This window comes from Urocitellus parryii, chromosome 1 (genome assembly GCF_045843805.1).
Source record: "Urocitellus parryii isolate mUroPar1 chromosome 1, mUroPar1.hap1, whole genome shotgun sequence".
Taxonomy (NCBI): domain Eukaryota; kingdom Metazoa; phylum Chordata; class Mammalia; order Rodentia; family Sciuridae; genus Urocitellus; species Urocitellus parryii.
Window position 1 is genome coordinate 164,113,727 of NC_135531.1, and position 11,619 is coordinate 164,125,345.

General features: G+C 43.6%; 1 protein-coding gene across 2 annotated transcripts; it reads right to left on the reverse strand.

Moving 5' to 3' along the window:
* Positions 1–752: 752 nt before the first annotated feature.
* Positions 753–2,410, reverse strand: LOC144254588 (olfactory receptor 2W3). Of its 2 annotated transcripts, XM_077797938.1 has the most exons (2): positions 1,494–2,410; positions 753–774 (listed from the first exon to the last, which is right to left on the reverse strand). In XM_077797938.1, exons 1-2 carry the CDS (start codon positions 2,408–2,410, stop codon positions 753–755), a joined length of 939 nt encoding a protein of 312 aa, XP_077654064.1. The 2 variants fall into 2 exon arrangements, with proteins under 2 accessions (XP_077654064.1, XP_077654062.1); XM_077797936.1 differs by lacking the exon at positions 753–774 and having other exon boundaries at positions 1,466–2,410.
* Positions 2,411–11,619: the final 9,209 nt, after the last annotated feature.

The following is an 11,619-nucleotide window of genomic DNA, read 5'->3' on the forward strand; positions in this document are numbered from 1 at the left end:
TCTCTTTTCCTGAACAAATCTCCTGATGCAACCTCCACATCTCAAATACCAAGTGGGTACAGTGAGAAGGATGCCAGTCACACTGGCCTCTCACAAGCACAGAGGTGAGATGAACTGAGCACCAGGTGGGAACCTGGCAAACACCGGGTCCTTCTCACAAACAAAATTGAAATACAACTGCAAAATCATCGTGGTTCAAGATGTAAATGAGCCAAAATTCAATGTCATTGTGAAAATTTTCATGAATCCAGAGTTTTAATCCAGACATAAATCCAGACAATGACCAGGGACAATGAATCAGGGACAATGACCAAGTTTGGGGATGAAATATTACAGGTATGGGGCCTTCAGGGAAACTGAGGCACAGGAAAGACTCCCTACAAACCCTGACTCTGTGATCATGTCAGAAAGGATTCAGACATGTCAATCTGAGTAACAGGCATGAGTTCACTGAAGGGTTAGGAAAACGGGGAAGGGGACACTCTCAAGTGAAAGACTTGGTCCACTCAGAGAGGAGAGGGACAGTGTACCATTCCTGCACTCCAGTTTTACTGGGGTCCCAGAGAAGTTTCCAGAAAGTCCAGCCCAGATCTGCCTCTTAACTTTAGAATGAAAACAGGGTGACCTCAGACTTTCAAGTCTCCACTGTCATGGCAACCCTATGTTACCTTGGCCCATGGTGACCACTTCTAATTGCAGTCGTCACTACACATTCTTACAGGTTTATGGTTAGGAGAAATTTTCCTTATCTTTCAGAATCTGGTATGGAAAAAGGGTCACAAAAGTCACTCCCTTCAAAGTGTCTTGGGTTTCTCTCATTAATGCTAATTCCTACCTGCATTTCCATGCAGATAACAGGAAGCTTGGTGAGCAATCAACACATTCTGTCCACTTAGGCCTGGCAGGGCTGCAGGGAAATTGCTTTTTGGTAAAGAACGCTTGTGCAGTGAGCACAGTGGGCCCATTTTATACTTATTCTCTTAGACTTGTGTTCCAGCCATACTCATGTATCTGTCCCCTAATAAAGGACAGAAAAAGACAAAATGATCCTATGTAAGCCTGTGGTGCAATATGGGAGAAAAAAATACCAAACCACACTGAACTCAGCCTTTGATGCCATCCAGGAAGAGACAGTGGTTCACACCAAGAGCCCAGAGAGAGCTGGGGGATTCTAGATAAAATGCTGAGAGCACAATGTGAACTAACATCAAGCTACAGAAAGAAGCAGGACTCAGAGAGGGGCTTCTTCCAGCAAGGCCCTAATAGGAGCTGGTGGGTGAGGTCTGCACACCTGGGTGTGGATGACAGACCCTGTGCTGTTCTCTCATAAAAAGGTTTCCAGAAGGCCAGCCCTGCTAGGATGCTGAGAGCTCCAGGCTGAGACCAGTTCTGCACCACAGCTCAGAGGCCAGCAGTGGCCCCACTGCAGCTGACCCTGAGACTGGATGCTGGGCAGTCCAGGGCCTCACTCCTTGCCCCCCTTTCTGTTCCCCAGCAGCAGCCGTCTCAGTGCCCCCTTCACCTCCTTGTTTCTGAGGGTGTAGATCAGGGGGTTCAGGAGGGGGGTGACGATGTTGTAGAAGAGGGTGAGGAACTTGCCCTGGTCCTGGGAGGACCTGCTTCCTGGCTGCATGTACATGTAGATGATGTTCCCATAGAACAGGGAGACCACGGTGAGGTGGGAGCCACAGGTGTTGAAGATTCTGTGTCTTCCTGAGGATGACTGGATTCTGAACACAGCCCTGACGATGTGGCCATAGGACACCAAGATGAAGACCAGGGGAGACAGCACGATGCCCACGGCCAGGACAAAGACAGTGCCTTCTATGGCCACTGTGTTGACACAGGCCATGCGGATCAGGGCTGGCATCTCACACAGGAAGTGGTCCACCTTGTTGTGCCCACAGCGTGGTAATCGTAGGGTCACTGGAGACATGACCAAGGAGTTGGCCATTCCACAGCCCCAGGCCACTGACACCAAGCCCAGGCAGAGCCTGGAACTCATGATCACCGTGTAGTGCAGGGGCTTGCAGACGGCCACAAACCTGTCATAGGCCATGACGGCCAGCAGCAGACACTCCACTCCACCCAGGCCCAGGAACAGGAAGAGCTGGACCACGCAGCCCACATAGCTGATGGTCTTGTCATGGCCATTCAGGTTGTAGAGCAGCTGGGGGATGGAGCTGGTGGTGAAGCTGAGGTCCAGGAAGGACAAGTGGGTGAGGAAGAAATACATGGGCGTGTGGAGCCGGGGGTCCAGCCAAGACACCAGGATGATGGTGCTGTTGCCCACCAGGGTCAGCAGGTAGGCTACCAGGATGACCACAAAGAGGACCCTCTCCAGGTGGGGGTGGTCAGAGAAACCTAGGAGGATGAAGTGGCTCTGGGTGCTGCCATTGGTCCCATCCATCTCTACTGCACCTGAGGAGAGGTATCAACACCAGTAGTGGCACCTACTGATGCTGGAGTATGGACTCCTCGCCAGGCTTAGAGGAGCACAGAGCAGGATTTTTTACTCACCTAAGCCCTAAACACTGGTGCGGAGGCTCTGCTATGATTATTATCTCCAAAGTATAGAAAAGGAAACTGAGGCACCGGTGTGTTAAGTAAATGTCACATGTGGAGAGGCAGAGTTGGTCTGCCCCAGGGAACGTGCCTGACACCTTCATCCGTATCCACCCCTGTGCTCTGTCATTCCAGAGAGGAAAGGCACACACCTGCCAAGCTCCAACCTCTGCTTCTTCCAGAGTCACAAGTTCCTGAGTTCAGAGGCACAAAAGAACACTCCAAACAACCCCCTGACAGGATTTAGGAAATAGGAAATGCAGCTCATCCTTGAAATCACGGGTTTGAACTACATGTGTAAACTTCTACAAAAATCTTTTATTTAGTAAATGCATTGGAAACATGTTTGGAGATTTGCAGTTGATAAAACTTGAAGAAAAAGCATGTGACCATAAATACGCCCCAAATTTAAGAAACATTTAGAATGTCATGAATGCATGAAATACATGCTGGTAATGCTACCTTTTTATCATTCACTAACATAAAATATACATAAATCTTATATAAAATTAAATTGTATCAATATTTTCACAAACAGAGACCATATAACCTGCCACTTGCAAAGGAGAGAAATGGAAACCAAAGCAAACTGTATCAGGCATCATCACTGCAGGAGAGGAACTCAGGGAGCCTGACTCTGTGCGATGACCTCAGCCACCCCTGGTGTGGGAAAAAATGTGTCCTTCTTCTCCCTTAATAAATGGGGACAGAATTCAAAGCCCTGGAACGTGTGTGGTGGTTACCTGGTTAGGTTTCTGACTCCCACCAGGAAAAACAGACCCCTAGGAGCACCAGCAGTCCTGACTCCTGTGACCCTCTCCCCACAGGGCAGAGGAACTCACCTATAGACCCCCAGAGAAAGGGCACGCTGCACATGGAACCTTACCTGGAGGGGGTAATGACATGCTGAGAGGAGCTTCCTGGGTCCTCAATCCTAGGGAGTCCCTCACCCTCTTCACCCAGAGCACATATTGCTTCCTTTTTAGGTGAAATTCTAAACCATAGCTCCCATGAAAGGAAACCAAAACTGGCACAGATTCTATGGTCCCACATTCACCATCATCCTAGGTCAGACACAGTCCTCCAACCCGGAAGTGAACAGTAGTCACCGTTCTACCCAATTAGGTCGTGGTTCAGACTCTCAGTCTGAGTGGAACAACTTAAAATGACACTCACTTAAAGCCTGTGACCAGCACCCCAGAGTTGGACAGGGAGGAAGACGTAATTTTAAACCTTTAGCAGGCCACAGTAGAGTTGGACAAGCTGAGCACTGAAGACCTCACAAACTGACAGCCTCTCATTTCTCCTACAGCTTTACCCAATAAGTGACTGGCTTTGTAGTGACAGGTGTGAAGAGAGCCTCAGCTGATGCTCCTACTATCACACACATTGTGCATGCTGACCTTCCAAGCTCCTAATTCTGCTTTTCCTAGAAATCCCTTTCCTATTGATTTAGGCCCCTAGGTAGTTGGTTGCAGTCAGGGTGCTGGTACAGTGGACAGAGCCAGCACTCACTGAGGTGTCTTCTGCCCCCCTGATGTCACCAATCAATTGAAAGTAGCTGGAACAGTGGTACAGTGCACAATTCCTAGACCTGCCAGGGAGCAGAAAAACATACAAAATAATTTATTTTAGCAAAACTGGGTAAAAATCCTGTGGTGTTGGCTGTTTTGAGAATGTTGACCTATACTACAACCTTGCCTTTTTCCAAGAGCATTGCTGAATATAATAAAACATAAAGTGCACTTGTGAATTTTGAGGTCAAATTCAGAGGAAAAAGGCATGCTTGACACACAGATAGAAAATGCAGTGGCCCTCAGGGCATGCCCCCTCAGGTGGAGGCCACACTGTCTAACAAGCCCTGATCTGTCACACTGTGGAGCCTGTCCCCACTGCGTAAAATTAACTCTATATGGCACCAGATAAATGTAAGGTTCTTGCCTTGATGTCCTTTCTGCAGATGTCACTAGACACCTGGGTAATGGGCACAGCTCAATAGAGTCCGGATCCAGGCAAAGAGGTAAGCACACAGGCAAAAAAGTATACACTAGGTAAGCACTCACATCACACACCTACCTGGAAAGAGCAGATGAGGTGTGCTCATGTCCTCTTCTCAGCTTGACATTGGGTTCACTTGGCTGGACAGACACTGCCTAGCAGCTCAGTGGCTGTTTGAGGGCATATGCCTCCCTGCCTGCACCAAGCCACAACTTTGGACAAGAAGATGAGGTCTGGAAAGATCTCTTCTTTCAGACAAGCTGCATACTGGTTGTCTTTCACTGTATAAAATGCTCAATTTAAAAATCACTGCAATAGATTTATATAAGTGTTTTCAAAAACTCTTACAAAATTTTTTGTAGAAATGGAATATTTAAGATATTGGGGATTGGTTTGCAGAAATGCACAAGGATTCCCTGCCACCTCTGGTTAGAAAGTCCCAGAACTTCTTTGAAAAGCTTTTAATTAAAATTATACAATTTGTCAATCATGCATGTTAAAAAGATATGAAAGAGAAACACATCTCTAAGCCATCAAGCTATTTCTTAGGAATTCCTGAGACAGACAACCTAAAAAAATCTCTGAGTTGAACACTTTTTAGTAGCATTTTTCACACTGTGACTATAATCTCATTGCTTTTGGGCTCCAGACAATAACCTCTTAATCACTTAGCCTTAAAACAATCAGTGCAAAATGGAATTCAAACAAAAGAGTGTGATTTTTCTGAGCCATTTAAAGACTCTGGTGCCTCAGTTTCAATGGGCTGGCTTCCTGGTGAACGCTGAGCCTCACTAGGCTCCTTATCCTGCACTCCTGGGAAAACATGGTCTCTCTAGTCCACAATGAAACACCCAGTGCACACAGAAAGTGACACTTCACTAGCACCACTGTCTGCACTTCAAAAAATATGGTCAAATTCAATTTAATTCAAAATGAATGAGTAAAATGTACTTGTTCTAAGGAAAAGTAGAATTTTTAAACTGACAACTTAAAAAAAATCTTACTCTATTGCACACTTAAGATTTGCACAAAAATTGACTCAGTGTTTAACTGATGATGTATAATCTTTGCAAACCACACAATTATGATATAGCAAGGAGGTACATAACACAGGGTATGGTCTGTGTCACATACTACAACATTTATACCCCAAAAGAATCTTTAAAAAGATTGCAGTCACCATTCACAGTTGGAAACTCTGAGGTCTAAAGGGCACAGGTGCAAGGCAAGGTGGTTGCCGCTGTCCAAGTTCATGGGGCAGCCCTAGGACACTTCACTCTGCTCAAACAACCTTACTGGGTGCAAAAGGTTTATCCCATCCAGGAACTATAATGTCAGGTTAAATGTCCACAGTCAGGCTCCAACCTCATTCCACGAGAGGATGGAAGACAGCACTCTGCTCAAGAGTGACAACCAGAATGTGCAGGGATCCCAGGGGCAGGCTGGGGTGGGCTGCAGTGAGAGGGGCTTATGCTCCTGTGCAGATCAGGCCTGCATGCTCCCCAGGTGACTGTGTGCCTCTTATGTCACTTCCCCCGCACTAGCAGAGGTTCTGTAGCTTCAAATGTCACTTCTCAGTGTTCTGTACAGCATTTTTAGTAGTGTCAGCAGAAAGAAAACTCTGCTCTCAGACAGTACCCAGTGTAAGTGTAAGTTTCACAGGTAAATCACAAATGGGGACATTTTTGATAAGGTTGAAGAACAAACTTACATTTTGAGAAGCTGAGGCATATTTGGGGTGTGGTACTATCCTTAAGAAAAGGAAAAAAGAAAGATATGGCTTGGGATGCTTGGAAATGCAGGCACCCTGGTATGAGTTCTGGGTCCCCATCTTCCTCTGGCTTCCTGTGCCACCCATTTTAGCTGTGTTGAACATTTCTTCTCCTGCTTCCCCACTGACACTGTGTGGGAAAAAGATTTCAAGGTAACAACAGACACACAGAAGCACCCTACTTAGGAGGGTTATGAGAACGTTACCTTGAAATGCTGCTTGTGATAGGAGAGCTGCTCTCCACCTGTGGATCTTGGAGGGAGCTGGGTGTGAGTGCCAGAGCTGGACAATAGCCCTCCCCTGGGTGGGAGTCCTCTGTCCCTGCTGCCCTCACTACACATTTCTTCCTTCCTTTCCCCTGTGTCTGGTGACTGCACCTACCCCTCAGCTGCTAGGCACAGAGACAGATGACTCACAGCCTAGCAGGAAAGGGGCCCCAAGGCATGAACAGGGCTGGAGGCTGCCCTCTGCATTCCTCCCAGGTGGCCTGAAGCCCTTCGCACTTATCCCTTATCCAGGCTTGACCCAGTTCCTCTGAAGATTCAAAACCCAACTTCAGACATAGCCACTCCCCGCCCAGCATTCCCACCTGGTCAGTGTCACAGTTAGACTCCTTCCAGTTGGAAGCAGCATCTGACCGTGGCTCATTGTCCCTCACCTGGCACCCACCCATTTCCCTCCCTGGGCAGCCTTTGGGTCCACACATAGGGTCCCAAGCCCTCATAGAGGCCTAGAAGAGAGCCCTAGACTGTCTTCCATATTTTATCTTGCAAATTCTGTTACTTTTGATCAAGTTTAATAAAGAATTTACACCAAAGTAGGAGAATGGATTCTGATTATCAGGGTCACAGAGCTTCCTGTCAGGCCTCCGGAGATGTCACAGGCACCTCTGTTCCTTAATCAAGGATAATTTAAGGAGTAGTATTGCTTCAAAGTGAAATTCAAAAACAAACAACAGAGCCTGAGCATGATGTCAGACCAAGTGAGATTTCAACCCCATGTTCCAGAGTCTGGTCACCCTCCAACTTGGCCTAGCAACTCAGCTCTCTCTCATTCTTGCTTTCACTCATTCACAACACCCACTGATGTTGAGTAAGCTCCAGGGACCAAGCAAAGCCCCTAAATACGGAGACATGCTTGCTGTTCCTCCCTGCAAAGACCACAGAGGAAGGACAGGCACAGGGCGTAGCCCCATTCCACAGAGTGAATTTACAGTACTGTGGGGTAGATGGTGCCCATGCTGAAGGACCCCCACCTGCCAAGGGCGGCAGGTGGAAAACGAGAGTGAGGATGAGGATGAGGGGTCCGGGGAGCAGTGTGGAAGGGGACAAAGCTGAGCGGAGACTCCTTGAATAACTGGAATTTGGACTGTACTTTGGAATGACTGGGTGGGACATGAGGATATCCTGGGTGAACTCCACTTTTGGCCAACATCAGCCTTATACATACATAGTCCACCCGTCTTTAGCAAAAAACTGAGTTTTTACAAAGGGATAAAATCAAAGTTACCAGAGTTATGCTGTAAATTTATCTGTAGCTCTAATCCCCTAGCTTCTAGTCTAGCTCTCCTTGTAAGACAGTAAAAATGGCACTAACACTTTTCCTCTCTCTATAAACTTGCACACATACATACATTAGGTCATGTTCAGCACCAAATATTATGTTCTCCTCAGGTTTTTTGCCTCCAGAAAAAGAGAAAGAACTTGTAAGGACAGGTATTGAAACTGTCAGATTCTCCAATAGCTTTGAACTGGGGATTTAAACAATTCTCTTATTACATTTCTCCCCACATTTTATTTAGTACAAACAGAGAACTTACATAATCCACAAATATTAGATGATCATGTAAAATGTTGCCACAACATTTTCATTTTTAATATTTTTTAATGTATTATAGATATACAGAATAGTGAGGAGCAGGATGAAATTTTCATACATGTACAAAATATAATTTGCTCAATTTCATTCCCAGTACATCTTCTTTTCCTCCCCTCCTGCCTGTCCTCTTCCTCTTCCTCTAGTCTACTGGTCTTCCTTTCATTCATTGATTGGTTGACTGGTTGATTGTGCTTCATACATACACATAAAGGCATTATTCATGGAGATTTGTTCGTACATTCACCTCCCACAATTTAGTCAGTTTTATTTCCTAGTTCCTCCCTTTCTCATTCCTCTTCCCTAACCTTCATCCCCTTTGTCTCCCACTGATCTCTCCTCGATTTTCAGGGAGTCATTTCTCTATTTTTATTACTTTGCTCTGACTTCAACATATGAGAGAAAACACCCTCAAGTGTCAGAGTCTGACTTATTTCATTTCACATGGTAGTTTCCAGGTATATGCATTTACCAAGTAAAATAATTTCATTCTTCTTTATATGGAACAAAGCCACATTTTCTCTGTGAATTTGTTTGTTCATGGGCCCCTATATAGGTTCCCAAGCTAGACTTTTGTGAATTGTGCTGCCTTGCACATTGATAGGCATGTATCAATGCATGGTCATTTTAGTTCTTTTGCATAAATACCAAGAAGTGGGACAACTGGGTAATAAGATGGTTTCATTCCTATACTTTTGAGGAATCTCCATGCTGTTCCCCAAAGTGGTTGTACTAATTTATAGTCCCTCCAAAAATGTATGAGTTCACTTTTTCCCCCCACATTCTCACCAAAAATTATTATTGTTCATATTTTGGGTGATTGTTATATAGTCTTGATTTGCATTTCCCTGATTACTATGGATTTCTTCTGGTAGAGTTTCTTGTGTCTTCTAAGTGTAAGAAGATGTCCTCAGCAAACAGAGATACATTCCCTTCTTCCTTACCTAGTTATAACTCTTTAATGATCTTCTCTTGCCTCAGCTAGAGTTTTAAAAACTATATTGAATAAGAGTGATAGTGGACATCCTTGTCCCATTCTTCATTTTAGAGGAGATGTGTTTGTTTTTTCTCCATTCTAGATGATAATGGCTTTGAATATATCATATATAGCTCTTAAAATTGCAGTCAGTTTCTTCTATCCCTAGTTTCTCCAGTGTTTTAACATTTATGGGTGGACATTTTGTCAAAGGCTTTGCCTATAGCTATTTAGATGATCATGTGCTTGTTGTCATTAATTCAGTTGATGTGATGAATTAAATATATAGACTGTGTATATTGAACCAAACTTGCATTCTTGAGATGAAACCCACTTGATCGTGATGCAGTATCTCCTCATGTGATTTTGAAGGTAGTCTGCTGATATTTTTAAGGATTTTAGTTTCTATGTTCACTGGGTACATTTATCTATACTTATCTTGATATATCTTTGTCTGGTTTAGATATCAAAATGATACAGAGTTTATAGAATGAATTTTTCAAGTTTTCCCACTTTTTATATTTAATGGAATAACTTGAGGAAGATTGGCATTGGGTTTTCTTTAAAGGTCTAGTAGAACATGACTGAGAATCCATCTGAACGAGGGCAGTTCTTCATTGGAATGTTTTTAGTTACTGTTTCTGTCTCATTGTTTGATATTGGTCTTTTCACATTTTCCATATCATTATGGTTCAATTTGGGTAGCTGACAGTGCTAAAAATTTATCAGAATATTTTTAGATTTTATGATTTATTGGAGTACAAATTTTCAAAATAATTTCTAATTATCCTGTGTATTTCAGCAGTGCCTGTGGTAATATCTCCTTTTGTAGCTCAAATTTGGTTATTTGTGTCCTTTCTGTCTCTTTCAGTTAGTAAGTCTAAGGTTTATCCATCTTCTTTAGCTTTTCAAAGAACCAATTCTGTTGCATTCATCCTTTGCATTTTTTTATTCTCAATTTTTTGAATTATGGTTATCATCTTAATTATTTCTTGCCTTCCACTGGTTTTGGAATTAGCTTGCTCTTTTTTCTCTGGGTATTTGATGTGTAACATGATTATTCATCTGTGATCTTTCTATCTTCTTCTTCTTCTTTTTTTATGTAAGCATCCAATGCTCTAAACTTTCTTATTATGACACTCATGCTGTCTCAGAGAATTTAATATATTGTATACATGTTCTAATTTGTTTCTATTTTTTCTTCTATGATCCATTCATTATTTAAATATATTGTTAACCTCCATGTGTATATCATTTCTATAATTTTTCTTGCTATTCATTGTAACTTCATTCCTATATGATATGATGATAAGAAATATATCATTTTTTACATTTTCTAATATTTCCATTGTGACTTACTCAAATGAACACTCCTAAGTATCCCCTTCATCATGTTGATCCTTAGATCTCTATCCTAGGAAATCAGAGGATTTTGGTGAACATTACCAAATATCTCCTACAGCACTCCATCTTCTCCTGAGACTAATTCTGGGCAGCAGGCCCGAGATGCAGAGCTGAGTGTGTTGGAGAATTTGTTCTCAGCTTGAATTGAGTCCATTTCTACATCAGCAAATTCAGGTGTAATGGCTTAGGCTCCTGTCCCTGTGGGCTTAGACACTGGGAATCAATTAGGGGCAAAGGGAGGACATGTAAGGTTTGCTGGAGGAAGGTTGTGCACACCAAATGCAGCAGCTCAACCTTCCTTGCCCTTTGTAGAACCTGACCAAGTAAGTGTGGCATATCCTAGTTCGTTTGGGCTTTAACAAGGCAATAGCAAAGGAAGATGTGTGAGCAACCACACGGGGAACACTTAAAAGGTGAAGAGCTTTGGGATTTAAGCATAAAGATGATGGTAGAGGTGGGAACAGTGAGCACTGAATGTGTTCTGAGGATTCCTTCCAGGTGCCCTTGATGTCTTGTGGCAGGAGAATTTGGTGGGAACCAGGGCTACTGCTCAGTGGCAGGACCTAGCTCCTTAGCCTGGTTGACTATGTGGGAACATTGCTGTTTAAACATTTTGAGTTCAATCCACTGTCAGAGGGGATTCTTTTAATGATAAAGCTACTTCTCTTAAAATACAAAATCAAGCACTTCAGACAAGGTAAGTCAAGATGATATTATTGAACTCAGTTGATTTGGGTAAAATTTAAATTAGGAAAATAGTTTGGAGATGAGTTCACACACTTTTTGTTGCACAAAGAACAGAAAAGTGGTTTGTTATGATGTTTCCTTAACCAACTGGAAAAGCTAAGGGTGAATTTAAAGGGAAAATGAGGCCATGTGAACCTGTTAAAATTATACAACGTGCTGTTCTGAAGGATTTGGAGCTTCAGTGGGACAACAAATTTCTCTGAGCCTGACTCTTCTCAGTGTTTAGCATATGGAAGGAAGAGGGGAGATGGACTCACATTCAGGACCTTCTATGTGCTGAACA